The sequence below is a fragment of the Apostichopus japonicus genome, chromosome 17 (assembly GCF_037975245.1).
Source record: "Apostichopus japonicus isolate 1M-3 chromosome 17, ASM3797524v1, whole genome shotgun sequence".
Taxonomy (NCBI): Eukaryota; Metazoa; Echinodermata; class Holothuroidea; order Aspidochirotida; family Stichopodidae; genus Apostichopus; species Apostichopus japonicus.
In genome coordinates, this window is record NC_092577.1 from 8,436,120 (window position 1) to 8,450,424 (window position 14,305).

Here is a 14,305-nt window from a genome sequence, read left to right on the forward strand (position 1 = left end):
CCCCAGGAGGGATTGTTTGAATTATGCACACTTTGGTGTGTGGTTGTGACAAGGGACAAGTTTGTAAAGTCATTTTGAGGCGGCCTTGAGAGTTTTTAACATGGTAGATTGAATAGAAATAGCTAAATTTACATTCTTTCTTGATATACATGTACGGTAGTTCAATCGCACAAGAGGAAGCCAGTAAATTACTAATACTCATAGCATTGACAACTTTGTGAGAAATAGAATTTTAAATCATCCATAGCAGAGAGTTCTCCAAACTTACTTTGTAACTAGCTATATAGCTATGCTTGTTTTCCCCTCAGTTGATCTTTCAGTGATTGCGAATGGCGACCGCATGTTTACATCTCTCCAGGTGGGCTTCACACTCTCAACTGTACAGTACATGATTATGCTACATATTTCTGTGGTTTAGGTTGTAAAGGTAAACTACGACTGTCGAAATTTAGCAATTTTAAAGCCGTTTCTATATCTACTTTATTGTACATCCAAAAACTGGAGAGCGTGATGCTAAATATCAGGATAAATAGTAGTTATTGTACGGTACTTCATGTTTTCAATCTTTCTCCCTTTTTATTCTAAAAAAAATTGGACAATCCTTATTTGAGATGACATTGTTAGGGTTTTCTCTTTGGCTATATGTTTAATGCACTAAGCACAATGGTTGTCATGATAAGCTAGTACTGAGCATCACCGAGTATTTTCCAGCAAAAATTGCCAAAAATATATTCAAATCTGTAACTGTGCATTATGTTTTACTCTCCAACAAAGCAAAAGGTCAGAAATTGAGAAAGTATAAAATGCAGTTCTGAAATATTTGTTTACATTACATCATGTGATAGTTACCATAGTAACTAGTTTTCTTTACCATAGCCCCTATCACTTCACACCTCCCATATTCTGCATGTTCTAGCTACTGTAGTCACATCTCACATTAGTAAGTATTATAATCTAGAATACATAACCGACTTCTTAAGATCTTTTTGCTCCCAATCATCTGTAGTCACTCGGCGGCAAAGTGAGGAAACTGGGAGGCCGTAAAGGGAAGAGAGCTTCCAAGGCAATCGATCAAAAAACCAAACTGGAGAGGAGTCGGCAGAGTGCCAGGGAATGCAGAGCCAGGAAGAAAGAAAAGTACCAACTGCTGGAAGAAATGGTTGAAGGGAAGGAGAAGGATGTTCTTGATTTAAGAAAACAGCTAGAATCGGTAAGAAGGAATTACCTATACGCTCGAGGGGGGGGGGGGGCGGTGGGGAGATTGACACAGTGGAGGGGAGGAGGATGTTCTTGATTTAAGAAAACATCTAGAATCGGTCAGCGAGAATTACCTAAAGACTCCAGGGTGTAGGGTTGCACAGGGTGGGGGGAGGTTGGGGAATTAGGAGGAATACTGTACATGGATAAATTTTGCTGAACTACAATCATTGGCTCAAATCAAATGATTAAATGCTGTTCCTTTCTCGCATATGTGTGACACCACCATCTAACAGCATTCTGGTACCATTTTGAAGCTAGTGGACATTATTAAATCCTAAAGAATAAGCTCTACCAACAGCACAGTAAAATCAATAAAGTCATCTCTTTGTGTTACTACATATTTGGTGCCAGAGTGTCTGTATTATACCATTTCTACAGTACCTTCATTTATTGTCACTAGTTTGTTGCTGTTGGTGCTATTGTCATTAATTGGCTAGCCTATTTATCTGCTAGTTGCCCTTTTCATGGCTAAACATAACACTTTGCATTTTCTCTTTGGGACATTGCAGTATATATATGCAATTACGTATGTGAATCTTGTAAGAAGTTTGGTGAAATTCAGGATTTAAGAAGTTTGGTGAATTTCAAGAAACAGATTATTTAAGGCTTGTTAAATCTACAATATCTCCTACAATATATCAGTTGATATTATCATGGATGGAACACTTCTGGTAGGAACAATTCCTTGTATCTTGTACTGGGTACAGGCACATATCAGAACATTTCTCCCTACTTCATGCTAATTACTGGCAAACTATGCTTCACTGCCTGATGCATAAACAAAGAGTCATCAGTGCTAAATGTCATTAAAAAAATGTGTTTTATCCTTGTTCCTCAGAATATATATAAATTAATGCGCTTCTTTATTATCTGTATTGAAGCATTTACGAAATTGGCGTTTTCTTTCCAGCTCAAGAAGCAATTGTCGAATGGAGTTTTACCAAAACCTGAGGATATCTTGCCGGTAGTAAAAGAGCAGCCATCTGAGGATCAAGTAGTTTCAGAGAAAAACGGTTGAAATGATTTCTCAAGATGGACCATCAGTGAAGCTAAATTTGCTACTTGGGCTTTTGACATCAACTTAATATATCATAAAAATATGATATTTATTTTAGATGTTGTGGAAATTGTATCATATCAGGTTAAGGTAATCTAGCATTTTACCGATAGGTTTCAAATGGTTTTGCACCTTAAGGGTAGCATAGAACAGAATTTTCTTGCCATTTGGGGAAATTTGCTTGATTCATTCTTGCAAAGCTTGGACGAAATGGAAGGCAGTCAAACAAAGCGGAAGATCAAGTTTCTCCAAACTATTTGAAAATAAACATTTGACTAGTTTGACTGGTTTACCTACATACAGTTAACAGAAGATTTTTGTTTTCAACAGAATCCATGAAAGACTAGTAGACTGTTTTCTACAGTCTACACTTATTGAAAGACCAGTAGACTGCTTTTGTACAGTATACACTATTTGAAAGACTAGTAGAATGTGTTTCTACAGTCTACCATATTTGAAAGACTAGTAGATGGTGTTTCGACAGTCTACACTATAAGAAAGACCAGTTGACTGTTTTCAAACTATTTGAAAATAAAATATCTAGTCAATCTGGTTTACCTGCATACAGTTAATGGAAATTATTTTTTTATCAACAGAATCCATGAAAGACTAATATACTGTGTCTACAGTCTACCTTCTTTGAAAGACCAGTAGACTGCTTTTGTACAGTCTACATTATTTGAAAGACTAGTAGACTATTTTTCTAGTCTACACTATTTGAAAGACTAGTAGACTGTTCTTCTACAGTCTACACTATTGGTAGACTAGTAGCTATAGTCTACACTATTAAAAGGTAAAATTTGACTTATCAGGCTTTATGACTCCACATTTGAAATTGAGCATGTTTTAGTACCAAAGAGAATAAAAAAAATCCATGTACTGTAAAATGTATCAACATCAACTCAAAAGACTATAATATTACACCTCAATCTCATATAACTCGTAGGGGCTTCAGTTCATTTTGAACATACCCCACTGGTCTGAGGTTAAACATTGGTATATGCAAACTGATAATAGGAGCAAGGGTTAAGGCAGAATAAGTTTTGGAAAGAGGGTAATTTTCACTTACAATGTCCCCCCCCCCCCCCATGCCTGTGTGTATTCGTGTGGTGGTTTCCGTGTCGGTCTCCAAAGGTCACATGAAAACAAATTATTTTGGTGTTTGTTTTTATTGTGTAGTTTATATTTGTTTCTGTAAAGCGCTGTGATCTTTTGTAAAGCGCTCTATCAAATACAAATAATAATAATAATAATAATAATTACATCCTCTTTTAGGTTCCACCATTGCAACATGACTTGTCCTAGCAGGCAAATGTTTGTATCACCTTTCCACTCGTACCTTGTTCTTTGTTCTTGTGTGAGCCAATCTTTCTTGAGTGTTGCTGTACCAGAGTTAGAGTAATGTGCATCTCTGCCTTAAAAGGTTTATAACCGTTGGGAGGAGGGAAAATCACCAGAGGAGACCTTCTGGGATGGCTGATGTTTAGACTTATCGTTATCATGCTTGGATGCTAAACATGTATGAAATAAAACTACTGATGTTGCATGATTCAGGTGGGAGGGGGAATGGGGTAGTGGGGTTGATAATTGGTTTAAGTTGAAGCATTTTAGAAATTAATATCGTGGTGAAATGAAGTTGAGAGCAGAGGTACTTATTATTCAGCATTTTTTTGTGCTAAATGTTACTTTTATTTCTAGCTCAAGATCGTAATAGTTTCCCTAGCTTACGTTTGCTAAAAGCTGCAAATACTCTACGCTAGTACATGATACAGTTTTTACCTATTTCAGTAAATGTATGATAGGAACTATTTCAAACTCGAGCTAGAATAAGAAAATATTTAGCACAATATTTTGTGAATATTTAGTGTCGTCTGCTCTTAGCGCAGATTACTACATGATGGTGCAAGTCTATCATTTGCTATACATATAAAGAGTTGAATACTTCAATAAATATATTCTCGGCTGACCTTGGCACTAAGTGCATGATGCCTGTAGTATAGTCCAAGGGGTATAGAATGTGGTGCATTGTCTTAATGACACTTTCTATTTGTTTAGTGCTAATGCAATTTCTGTAAAACAAGTTAAATGTCACACTGTTAAGTTATTAACGTTGAGTGTGTGTGATCTCACTTCATTTAAAGGACACTGTACAATGCTTCAGAATACTATTTAAGGCACTTTTGGACTTTTGGGTTTTTGATCATCATTCATTATCCTGTGAGCAAAATAGAGGGCTCATTACTCTAATTCCTAAACCGTATAAGGACCATAAGGTTATAGCTAACTATAGACATATTAGTCTCCTTAACACTGACTACAAGCTAACCGGTTAAACGGGTCGTCGACAATACTGTTGGGGATGACCAGACTGGTTTTATCATAAATAAGTGTACTGGGGAAAACATTCGTTCTGATCGATCACAATACCACAGATAACAGTCCAGGTCTTCTGTTCTTTATTGATTTTGAAAAGAAAGCTTTTGATTGTATCGATTGGGATTTTATTGACCACACTCTCATTTATTTCAACTTTGGGAACAGTTTTCGACGGTGGGTCAAAATACTCTACACTGGTAGTTCTTCCTGTGTTCTAAATCATGGTCATTTGACAGGTTTCTTCCCTATTCAGAGAGTAGTAAGGCAAGGTTGTCCCCTTAGCCCGTACCTATTTATTCTATGTGCAGATTTTCTAGGTAGAAAAATTATTTGTGACAACACAAAAATCAAGGGGTTAAACATATTTTGCCGGGAAATTAAAGTACTGCAGTATGCCGACGACACCACTTTCTTCTTAGACGGTACCCGTAACACCACTGTTAAGGTGCTGAATACCTCAGAGAATTTTCGAATAGCATCAGGTCTTAAAATTAATTTCAGCAAATCCCAGTTTCTTCCTCTTGGTTCTTTTATTTCGAATAATCCAGCTCATGTCAGTGAATTCAATGTTTTGATTACTAACGCTCCCACACTGCAAAAACTGCAGTGTTAAAATTTTGGATTTAGCTTTTCGGTGTTGAATTCAGTGTTGATTTAACACCAATGAGAATGATATATGACCTTCAACCTCGTTCAGGTAGAAGTTTTAGCCAATACCTTTCCCAAGTTACTCTCCTTAACGCGTAAATACATTATGTCATAGAAACTGGGACTCCTAATTGGTCCATAGTAGTGGCAGTAATTATCATATCGATATCGTCGGCGAAGCTGTTACAGCCAAAGTTGCGCAAAGCAGACGAGGTGCAAACGAAGGGGGCAAAATGTTCGTTTATTTCGAAATGAAGCAAGGAAAGTTATGGTGTTCAAGGAATTCAGAGATTTGATTGAAACAGGTATGCATTCTTTTGGAGATAATCTGTGTATAGCCTATAGGTTTTAACTTTCTCGTGAAAGGATAGGCAATCCACGGAGGCAAGGGAAGGTTGCTTTTCATAACTTCATCATAGGCAGATGCCTAACGGAAGCCTATTGCGTAACTTAGGCCTAGGCTAATTGTTGCCGAAGGCCCTATAGCCTCTAGAGGCGTAAAGCCTAGGCTAGATCATTTGTAACGTTATATATCATTGCGTAGGCCTATAGAACTGGCAGTTTAATTATACTTTCCCTTGAACAGGGCTGTGTATCACTATTTTATGTATCACTTTTAAATTAGAGTACTTCTTTCCCTTTACTAATTCAATGTGAAATGGAGAGTGATAGTGATACCATAGGCCTACTCCATACTCCATAGTCTCGAATATAATGCATGTATGATGTAGCCTAGCCCAGTTCAAAGGGTCGTCGACGACTTGTCCTAGCCTATATGTATAGTTTACGCCCCAGCTAGTTTAACTTAATAAGTACGCCCTACTGTAAATTAGGCCTACAGTTCTATTGGCCACCAACAAAACTAGGCTAAGACTATAAGGCCCTTAAATAGCCTCACACTCATCATCACACTGATTATAATGCAGGCAATATAATTTTGAGGTGGGTTCTCAATCGTTTCGTGCTGCATTAAGCTGTTGTCGAAATACATAATAAATAAGTTGCATTGAATCTCTTGCTGTTGAGCATGTCTAATCATCTCTGTGTTCACGAATAGACTTTTTATTATTAGTAGTTAGTAGGCTTAAATGAAATTGTTACACTGGAAAGCCATAGGGCATCAAATTTCATGCCTAGTAGTTTGCATCCCTCAATAATCCACAAGAACATTTGATGCAGATTTAGCCAACACAAAGACCAAATATGTGATAGGCCTTATATGATTTCCAATATTGTCAATTGATGACAGACTGCATATCTTAGATTAAAAGAAACTATGTAAAGCTTGTTTGTTATGTTGGTTTTGGCCAACTTTTGACTGCGAAAGGAAGCATGTCTAGCGTACATGCTTAGAAAGGCAAAAAAGTAGATAATTTTGAAGCACTTCATTACATATTTACATTGTCAATCTTGATTTCCAAAGGAAAACTTGTACTGCAGGTCTATGTGATTTTACTGTAGGCTTTTTCTGCAAGGCATGTGTAGGGTGAATGTATTGCAGTCTATATGGTAGTTTTATTACCATTAAATGTTGGCTAATTGCCTCGTTAGGGCAAATTCATAACAAATCAGCAGTTGGCCACCATTTGAATTACAAATTCAGACAAATGAAGCCCCAACTTTTTGTCACTATGTTTCTGTTTGTATTCACTATCTTGCAAACATGCAATTTGCTGAGAAAAATGACTTTGAGCATGAGCTAGATATGACGCTCTCTGTGCAGGCCAGTTTTGGGGAGTAAATTTAATGATACAAGGTCAAAGGCTGTTATATTTAATGCGTACAGACCTATTTCAGGGCTTAATCCTAACAAAATAGACTTAAGTATATGCATGACTAAATCAAAAGTATGACACTTGCTGGTTTATTCTATTTTCTTTCATATATGATACAGCAAAGAAGAAATTCAAACTTGCTGAAGATGTGATACATGTGGATAGAGAGGATGGAGCAGAGTTTGATGAAGATTCTCTTGTACCTCTCCTTAAAATGGAGCCAAACAGAGCCATCATGGTGTTAAAGAGAGGTGAAAAGTGGGGTAAGTGGCAAATAAGGAAGCTCCAGACAATGCAAAATACTCTGCTTACATGAATAACCAGATGTGTTCCCAATGGGAAAATGTAGGTTAGTGTGGTGGGATCTCTGACAACATTTCCTTAATTAAGAAGGAATAAGCCTATACCTTTTGACACAGAGAAGATCCCAGAAGTCCCTCAAAAATGACATTTGTTGTTGTTTTCGCCTCGTTTGGTGGATAACACCTCAGAATGGCTCCTTGATCCCCAGCATTTCAAATTGGGAATTTTGTTTACTTTCCATACCACATTGTGAGTAGTGTGTAAGCATAGTTTATACAGTGGCAGTCAAGATAACAAGGGTTGAACGTTGAATTTTGACTGCAGTTCATCAGCGTTGTATTGTTTTTCCCATAATTTAGGCAATTCCCAAACGTAAAACACAGAAGATTTGAAGAAATGTCTCATGTAGTGAGGGTATATATGCAAGTACAGCAAAACAGATAAGACTTAATTGCAACTAAGGGGTAGCAGCTCTGCGGCAGTTTTAATGTCTGGTTCTTATGGCTAGTTTTGTGAAGTTTTGAAATCAATGTGTTACATTAATTGCCATTTTTGTGTAGCTGTAGGATTGATTACTGGTTAACCGATCGAAAAATTTGACCGGTTATCAGTTCATGGATTGTTCGAAAATGCACATTCCTATTCATTACAAGAAATGTGTTCACCTATCTCTAGCTATATGTGCTTAACAGAAGATTTTCTTTTATTTAGTATCTCCAGCAGCTGCAAGGGTTAAAATAGACAGCAATTCAGATACTGATGTAATTTCTGAGGAAGATGATACTCAATATCATGCTAATCTTCCCTCCACCAGTTCTGCACCTCCCATGAAAAGAGTAAGGGAAACAGAAGCAACAACAAACGAGGCAGCTGAGGTAATCACATTTAAACATTTCTTTTAATGTTGAGGGCATACCATTCATTGGAAACCTGAAACTTGGCAAAACATTTGCTCCAATTAGAAAGTTTTTGTATCCTCCTTAGCATGTAACAATCTTTGTGAAAATGTATTGTATTTATTGATAATGCTTGAATCCACATTGCTCCCAAAGACTTTGGATATAGCATAAAACAACTCAAGAAGCTGCATACATTGGTGTTGGATTTGGGGTTTGACATCTTGACTGAACAGAAATATTACTTTTGAGATGTTTCATATTTGCTATTAACTTGCAAGATTCTGAACAGTCAATAACCTAACAAATTGATGTAGCCTTAAACATTATGGGTTGAGGTGGGTGTCACCAATGTAAAATATGAATGGATTTGGTGGGAAAATAAGTGGGACTGACATTTTGATGCTGGGAAGATCTCCTGTAGAAGTGATCTCTGGATTTGGAATGGTCTTTGGATATCCAAGTTAGGATTTCAAAGGACATTAGAAAACAATAATACTAATATTAAAATAAAAAGAATGTAGGTCTTTTACTAATTTATGTTACAAAAGCTCTGAATATGAATCTCTAAAGTTCATTACAACTTCCAAGAATCCTTGTATTTTTTTTCTACACTTTATTAAAGCTCATAAGTGCAGTTCTTCAAAAAAGTACAAGTGGAGCCACTGTTTTAGCTGAATACAGAGCCCAAAAGTGTCTGAGCAAAAAGTCCAGGAGATTGTTGGTAAACATTGTAGTTGCTAACATGATGGACGTACATGGGTTAGTTTTAGTTTTGTAGTTGTAAACATAGAAAATCATGATTGCTGCAATGAAATGTTTAAAACTTTAACATGTCTATGAACATGGATTAATTGACACTTGTAAGTATGTAAGTGCTCCATTGATGAAACATTTAGATTGTCAACCCATGAAGATAGTTGGAAAATTGGAGTGTGGCAGTAGCAATTTCTGACTGCCACACTTGTGTCAATTTTCAACAAGGCTAATTGGTATGTTCCCGTTACAGAATGAGTTGTCTGTTGCTTTGTCAGATCTGATCCTGAGCTGGGGATCCATTGTAAACTTAGCCTTAAAGATCTGCTGCATTGGCCCCAAATTAGCACAATAATAGAAAAAATGTGTTTCCTTTCAAGGACAGTGATGTGACTTGCTCAGTATTTACCATTGAACAACAGGTATTGCTTTTCATGTTAAATATTCTCCACAGACAATACCATATGCTGAAAGACACATGTCATTGAAATTGTGTACTCAAACTTAGTTGGGCTAACCCAGGCAGTTCAATTTCATTATGTTAGAAACTTTCCTAGTTAATAGCATGTTATATTCGGGAGCTCTGACCAATACAGCAGATAGCTGAGCTCCTTTAAAGACCCTTTTCTCCTCTGTGCAAGAGAATTTCAAGGCCCAGGTTATTAAATTCTGCATTGGTCCATTGTTGTTTTAAGACATACATAACATTTGAACTGACCAGTATTGCAGGTTTATGGCAGATTTGTGGTGAGAGAAAAGAGCCTTTAAGTAATCACTCATTTAGTAAGGCAAACATCTAATACACTTATATTACACTTTATTATAATATAATATTACACTATATTATAATACACTTTATTTTCCCTACATCTACCATCACAGACGGACGCCACCTACGGTCACAGAAAGAAAATATGCAGCTGGTATTGTCAACCTGTTTGAAAACCTTCAAGACCCATACACACCAACAGGTCATGTAAGTAATTAATTTAAATAAACTGCAGGAGGACCCAAGACCCCCACCAAGGGTTTTGTGGATTAAAAACTCGCTGTCATAGGGACATTATTGTAAATTTTGGAACTATACTTCAAAACAGTTGTTCTGCAGTATCATAGTTTAACATTCAATGCAGGGAAAAGGCATACATGTATAGGAGGGGAAATGTTTGTCTAATGCAGGGCCAGTCAAATTTTACATTATAGGTATCATGATCTTTCCAGGGCAAGAGGAGAACTTTTTTTCTCACTTAAATGTTGGGACATGCATGATTTGGAACTGGACATTGCCATAGAAAACATTTCATCTCCCCCCCCCCCCCCTTTGCAATTCTTCCTTTAGATGCCCATGAGGCCATGACTTCAGTAGAAATAGAGGAAGTTGTGGTTAAAGGTCTCTTGTATAAGCGCTGTAGTTTTGCTAGTTCAAACTAAAATTACTGCCACATACTCATAATTTCTGAGAGTGTTTTTGATGGTAAAGATGTCTTGGAAGCTACTTATGAAAACTCCTAGCAATTTTCAACCTACAGCTTAACTTGGGAAATGCTATTAAGAAGTCTCCAACTGGAGAGTGGTACATAAAATGAACCACAGCTAGTGCTAAATACATTTCATTATTATTTTCAGGAAGCTTTTTATGATGAAAGAACCAATACAGGATTCCTTGCAGCAAGGATAAAAAACGTCAATTGAGGAGAACGTCATTCTGAACAATCAAACATAACTCCAAAGGACCCTGCCTGCAAACAAGATGGAGGCCCCATGCTTAAAAGGGCATTACCTGCTGTGTCTGATAACCTGCAATCTGAAGATAACACTATGCAGATGTAAACTGGATGAAACATACCCCTGCTGTATCTACAGATTCTAATTTGGTCTTTGAGAAGATGAAAAATACTCTATTAGTGAGGAGAAACATGGTCAATGCTATGAATTCAGCAGCGCATATAATAGAGGAATTTCCACAATTCAAGATTACTCCAGGCCTTGTGAGTATGACACAAAGTATTCTGACTGGTGTCATGTATGCTATTAGACTGTGGATTGCATGCATTTACAAGTGTGCGGGGGAGATATGACTGTCATGGGCATGGACGTCGCTAGAGGGGGGTGTGGGGGGTTGCGACTGTCGCACTTTAAATTTTCCGACTGTCGCACTCTCATTTTCACATATTCTTGTAATTTGCGAGTGACCTAACATTTTCGGTCAAAATTGACCTTCAATCAGTCATTTTCACCACGTTTTCCTTGTCACATTGAGACATTGTATCTCGCGATCCTTATACTCCACCATACAAAACTTCGTTAGAGTTTTGTTTGGAGCACACTGTCTTACAAACCATTGTTTCGTGGATTTGCTGTGAAAGAGGCAGTACCTCAGCAGACTTATGTCAGGAAAACCAGTGAACTTGTTGACTTCAAACCACTGTCATTACTGAGGAGTCAATCCAGATGTGATCATCACACTTATGTATGTCCAAGGCACATAATTTTTCAATGAGTTAATTTTGCACATTTTTTGACTGAAGTAACCCAGTCAGTGTTCGTTTCCAACAATTGATTTATCTATGAACAGTGATTAACTTGTTTCGCCAGCTAGAATATTAAAGAACATGCTACAAATTACCTTTTAATCAGTGTTATGTGATTGCCAATGGTTCAGTTAAATGTTCAAACATATAATTATCAAAGTAACACTGTGTTATAGTTCAAGTGTAAAGATATGAATACACAGTGTACACATTGTATACACACATCCAGGCATTAAAGCGTTATACCATTGGTTTCCATGCATGTGTTTATCAGTTTGAGACAAAGGTATAATATTAACTTTAAGCATTTATAATATGCAAGCATTATGATCTGATTTATCTTCATTAAAAAATAAGTTTATTATCAGTTTATGGGCTGGCAATGAGTTAATTTTGCACATTTTTTGACTGAAGTAACCCAGTCAGTGTTCGTTTCCAACAATTGATTTATCTATGAACAGTGATTAACTTGTTTCGCCAGCTAGAATATTAGAGAACATGCTACAAATTACCTTTTAATCAGTGTTATGTGATTGCCAATGGTTCAGTTAAATGTTCAAACATATAATTATCAAAGTAACACTGTGTTATAGTTCAAGTGTAAAGATATGAATACACAGTGTACACATTGTATACACACATCCAGGCATTAAAGCGTTATACCATTGGTTTCCATGCATGTGTTTATCAGTTTGAGACAAAGGTATAATATTAACTTTAAGCATTTATAATATGCAAGCATTATGATCTGATTTACATGTTAGACAAGCTTTTGTTCATTCTTGTTTATGCACTCGATAAGGTGTTTTCTGTACAACTGATGCTTCCAAGATGAATATAAAAAACGTGTAACACATTGAAAATGGCATCTATGGTTTTTATCTGTTGTTTATTGCTTATGCGTATTGTCCAGCCCAGACTTGGGCGATACCTTGGAAAGGTGTTATACAAAAATACAGAATTAACACGATCTGGATTGGATAAAAAACTTGCAATTCAACATCAGTGGGAAGATCTAAATAACACCATTTTTGGTGTTAAAATCAATTCAGTTAGTGTTAGTTTTACACCAACCAGAGTAACAATATCAACACCAAAGATAATGAATTTAACACCCTTTGTGGTGTAAAGAAAAGGATTCTCAACTTGGTGTTAATTTAACACCTGCTGGTGTTGGCAAATATGCACTCCAAAAAGAATACAAATTTAACACCATGGGTGTTAAATTTAACACCCGAGTTTTTGCAGTGCATTAGGTATCCCGGTATCATCTTTATTCACAATATTGACGATCTATTTCGCTTGAACTATGAGCAGAAGCTATCTAGGCTGAAACACCAGCTTAGAGTTTGGAATGGGCGTGATCTCACACCTATTGGCAGAAACACAATAGTTAAGTATTTTGCAATTTAGCCAACTCGTCTTCATTTTCCAGGTTTTGCCTAGACCCCCAAAAGATTTTAGTAATAAAATTCAAAGTATTTTTGAATTCATTTGGAACGAGAATCCTGACAAATTTAAAAGACTTACAGTGTATAACAGAATTGAAAAGAGAGGTTTAAAAATTATTCATGTTCACAGCTTTGTTGAAGCTCTTAAAGGTGGGATCGCTCGTAATTTCCTCGTAAATTCTGTCCTTCACACCACCCGATTCAAAAATAATATCAATACTACCCTCTACCGGTTCGTCGCTGTTGTCTCGTAATTTCTCAGCAATCCAGTATTTACGGCTAGTAAGCAATAAACGGGTTCGGTTACTTGAACGGTGGCCTTGGCGAAATTCCTGCATAGTTTCTTGTCTGTGGCAGTACAGGGAGTTGTTATGGAACAACTCCCTGGTCAGTAGTATGCGGTATTACGCCGCGTTTTCGTGTGTGTTGTGTGATACAAAACTCTGCGCTTTGTTTTACGTTCAGAACTTTTCACAACTAATGGGCTGTACAGTATAGGTTACGGTCGAGCTTTGCATCAGGCGTAATAGTTCGACCAGGGCGCTGCTACTCTAGGCTCTAGCAGCTCCCTGCTTTTACTCTTTTAGGCCTACATGGTGAGCAGTCGACGTCAAGAAACAGCTCAAAAAACTATAGTTATGAACTTTATGTCTGATTTACGCTGACTGGTGTCACAAAAAGACAAACGCGAATGAGTGAAAAATATGACTGAAGTGATTACAAAATTGGGTATCAAACGTAAAGTCAAGTCCGTCATGTGTGAACAATTGGTATTTCAGCCAATATAGGTATTAATTATACATAAACAGAGTCACAGCTTACATTGTATTTTATATATAAATTTTAGTTATATATCAGGAGGGTAAGACAAAGCATTTTATGTCATATACCATATATAGATAAATATGTATATTTAATTATTTTTGGACTCCTGGCAACGGGCCCTTTAGGCGATCACAGAGCACTTGCCCTAGCTGCACCCCGTCCTCCTAACCGGTGCACGTAAACCCTGTCCTTGCACCCCTTGACCCGAATTAAAAAATAACGAAACTTGAACGGAAAAGGGAAGGAAAATACGTTGCCATAAGGGGCGGCTCCACCCTCTTTAGAAAGGATTGGCAAAAAGGGAATAAGTACATGAACAATAAACTAATAGTTATTTCCATTGAAAAGTGTCTCGCTGAGCATCGGCCGTCAAAGCAAAAAACTTTTTTTCCTAAATCACGTCAGTGTATTGCTTTCCAGTGTACTG

General features: G+C 36.9%; 3 protein-coding genes and 1 long non-coding RNA gene across 6 annotated transcripts in view; 2 read left to right on the forward strand and 2 right to left on the reverse strand.

The window, feature by feature from the left end:
- Positions 1 to 14,305, reverse strand: part of LOC139985116 (uncharacterized) — a 364,233-nt gene that overhangs the window by 263,580 nt on the left and 86,348 nt on the right. The window lies entirely within an intron of this gene.
- The window catches only part of LOC139985119 (uncharacterized), a 409,107-nt gene that overhangs the window by 194,846 nt on the left and 199,956 nt on the right, over positions 1 to 14,305 (reverse strand). The gene's annotated exons all lie outside the window — the stretch shown is intronic.
- Positions 1 to 14,305, forward strand: part of LOC139985148 (cAMP-responsive element-binding protein-like 2) — a 246,692-nt gene that overhangs the window by 7,604 nt on the left and 224,783 nt on the right. The window contains exons 2-3 of one of the 2 annotated variants that reach the window (XM_071999409.1): positions 1,007 to 1,210; positions 2,171 to 4,523. In XM_071999409.1, the coding sequence (XP_071855510.1) occupies positions 1,007 to 1,210; positions 2,171 to 2,278 (312 nt within the window). In that variant the 3' untranslated portion in view covers positions 2,279 to 4,523. Of the gene's footprint in view, positions 1 to 1,006; positions 1,211 to 2,170; positions 4,524 to 14,305 lie in introns of those variants that run through there. The other variant, XM_071999410.1, reaches the window with a different exon arrangement.
- Positions 8,939 to 12,318, forward strand: LOC139954946 (uncharacterized). Its single transcript, XR_011788243.1, has 3 exons — positions 8,939 to 9,077; positions 9,954 to 10,047; positions 10,698 to 12,318. It is a non-coding gene; the product is annotated as an uncharacterized lncRNA (long non-coding RNA).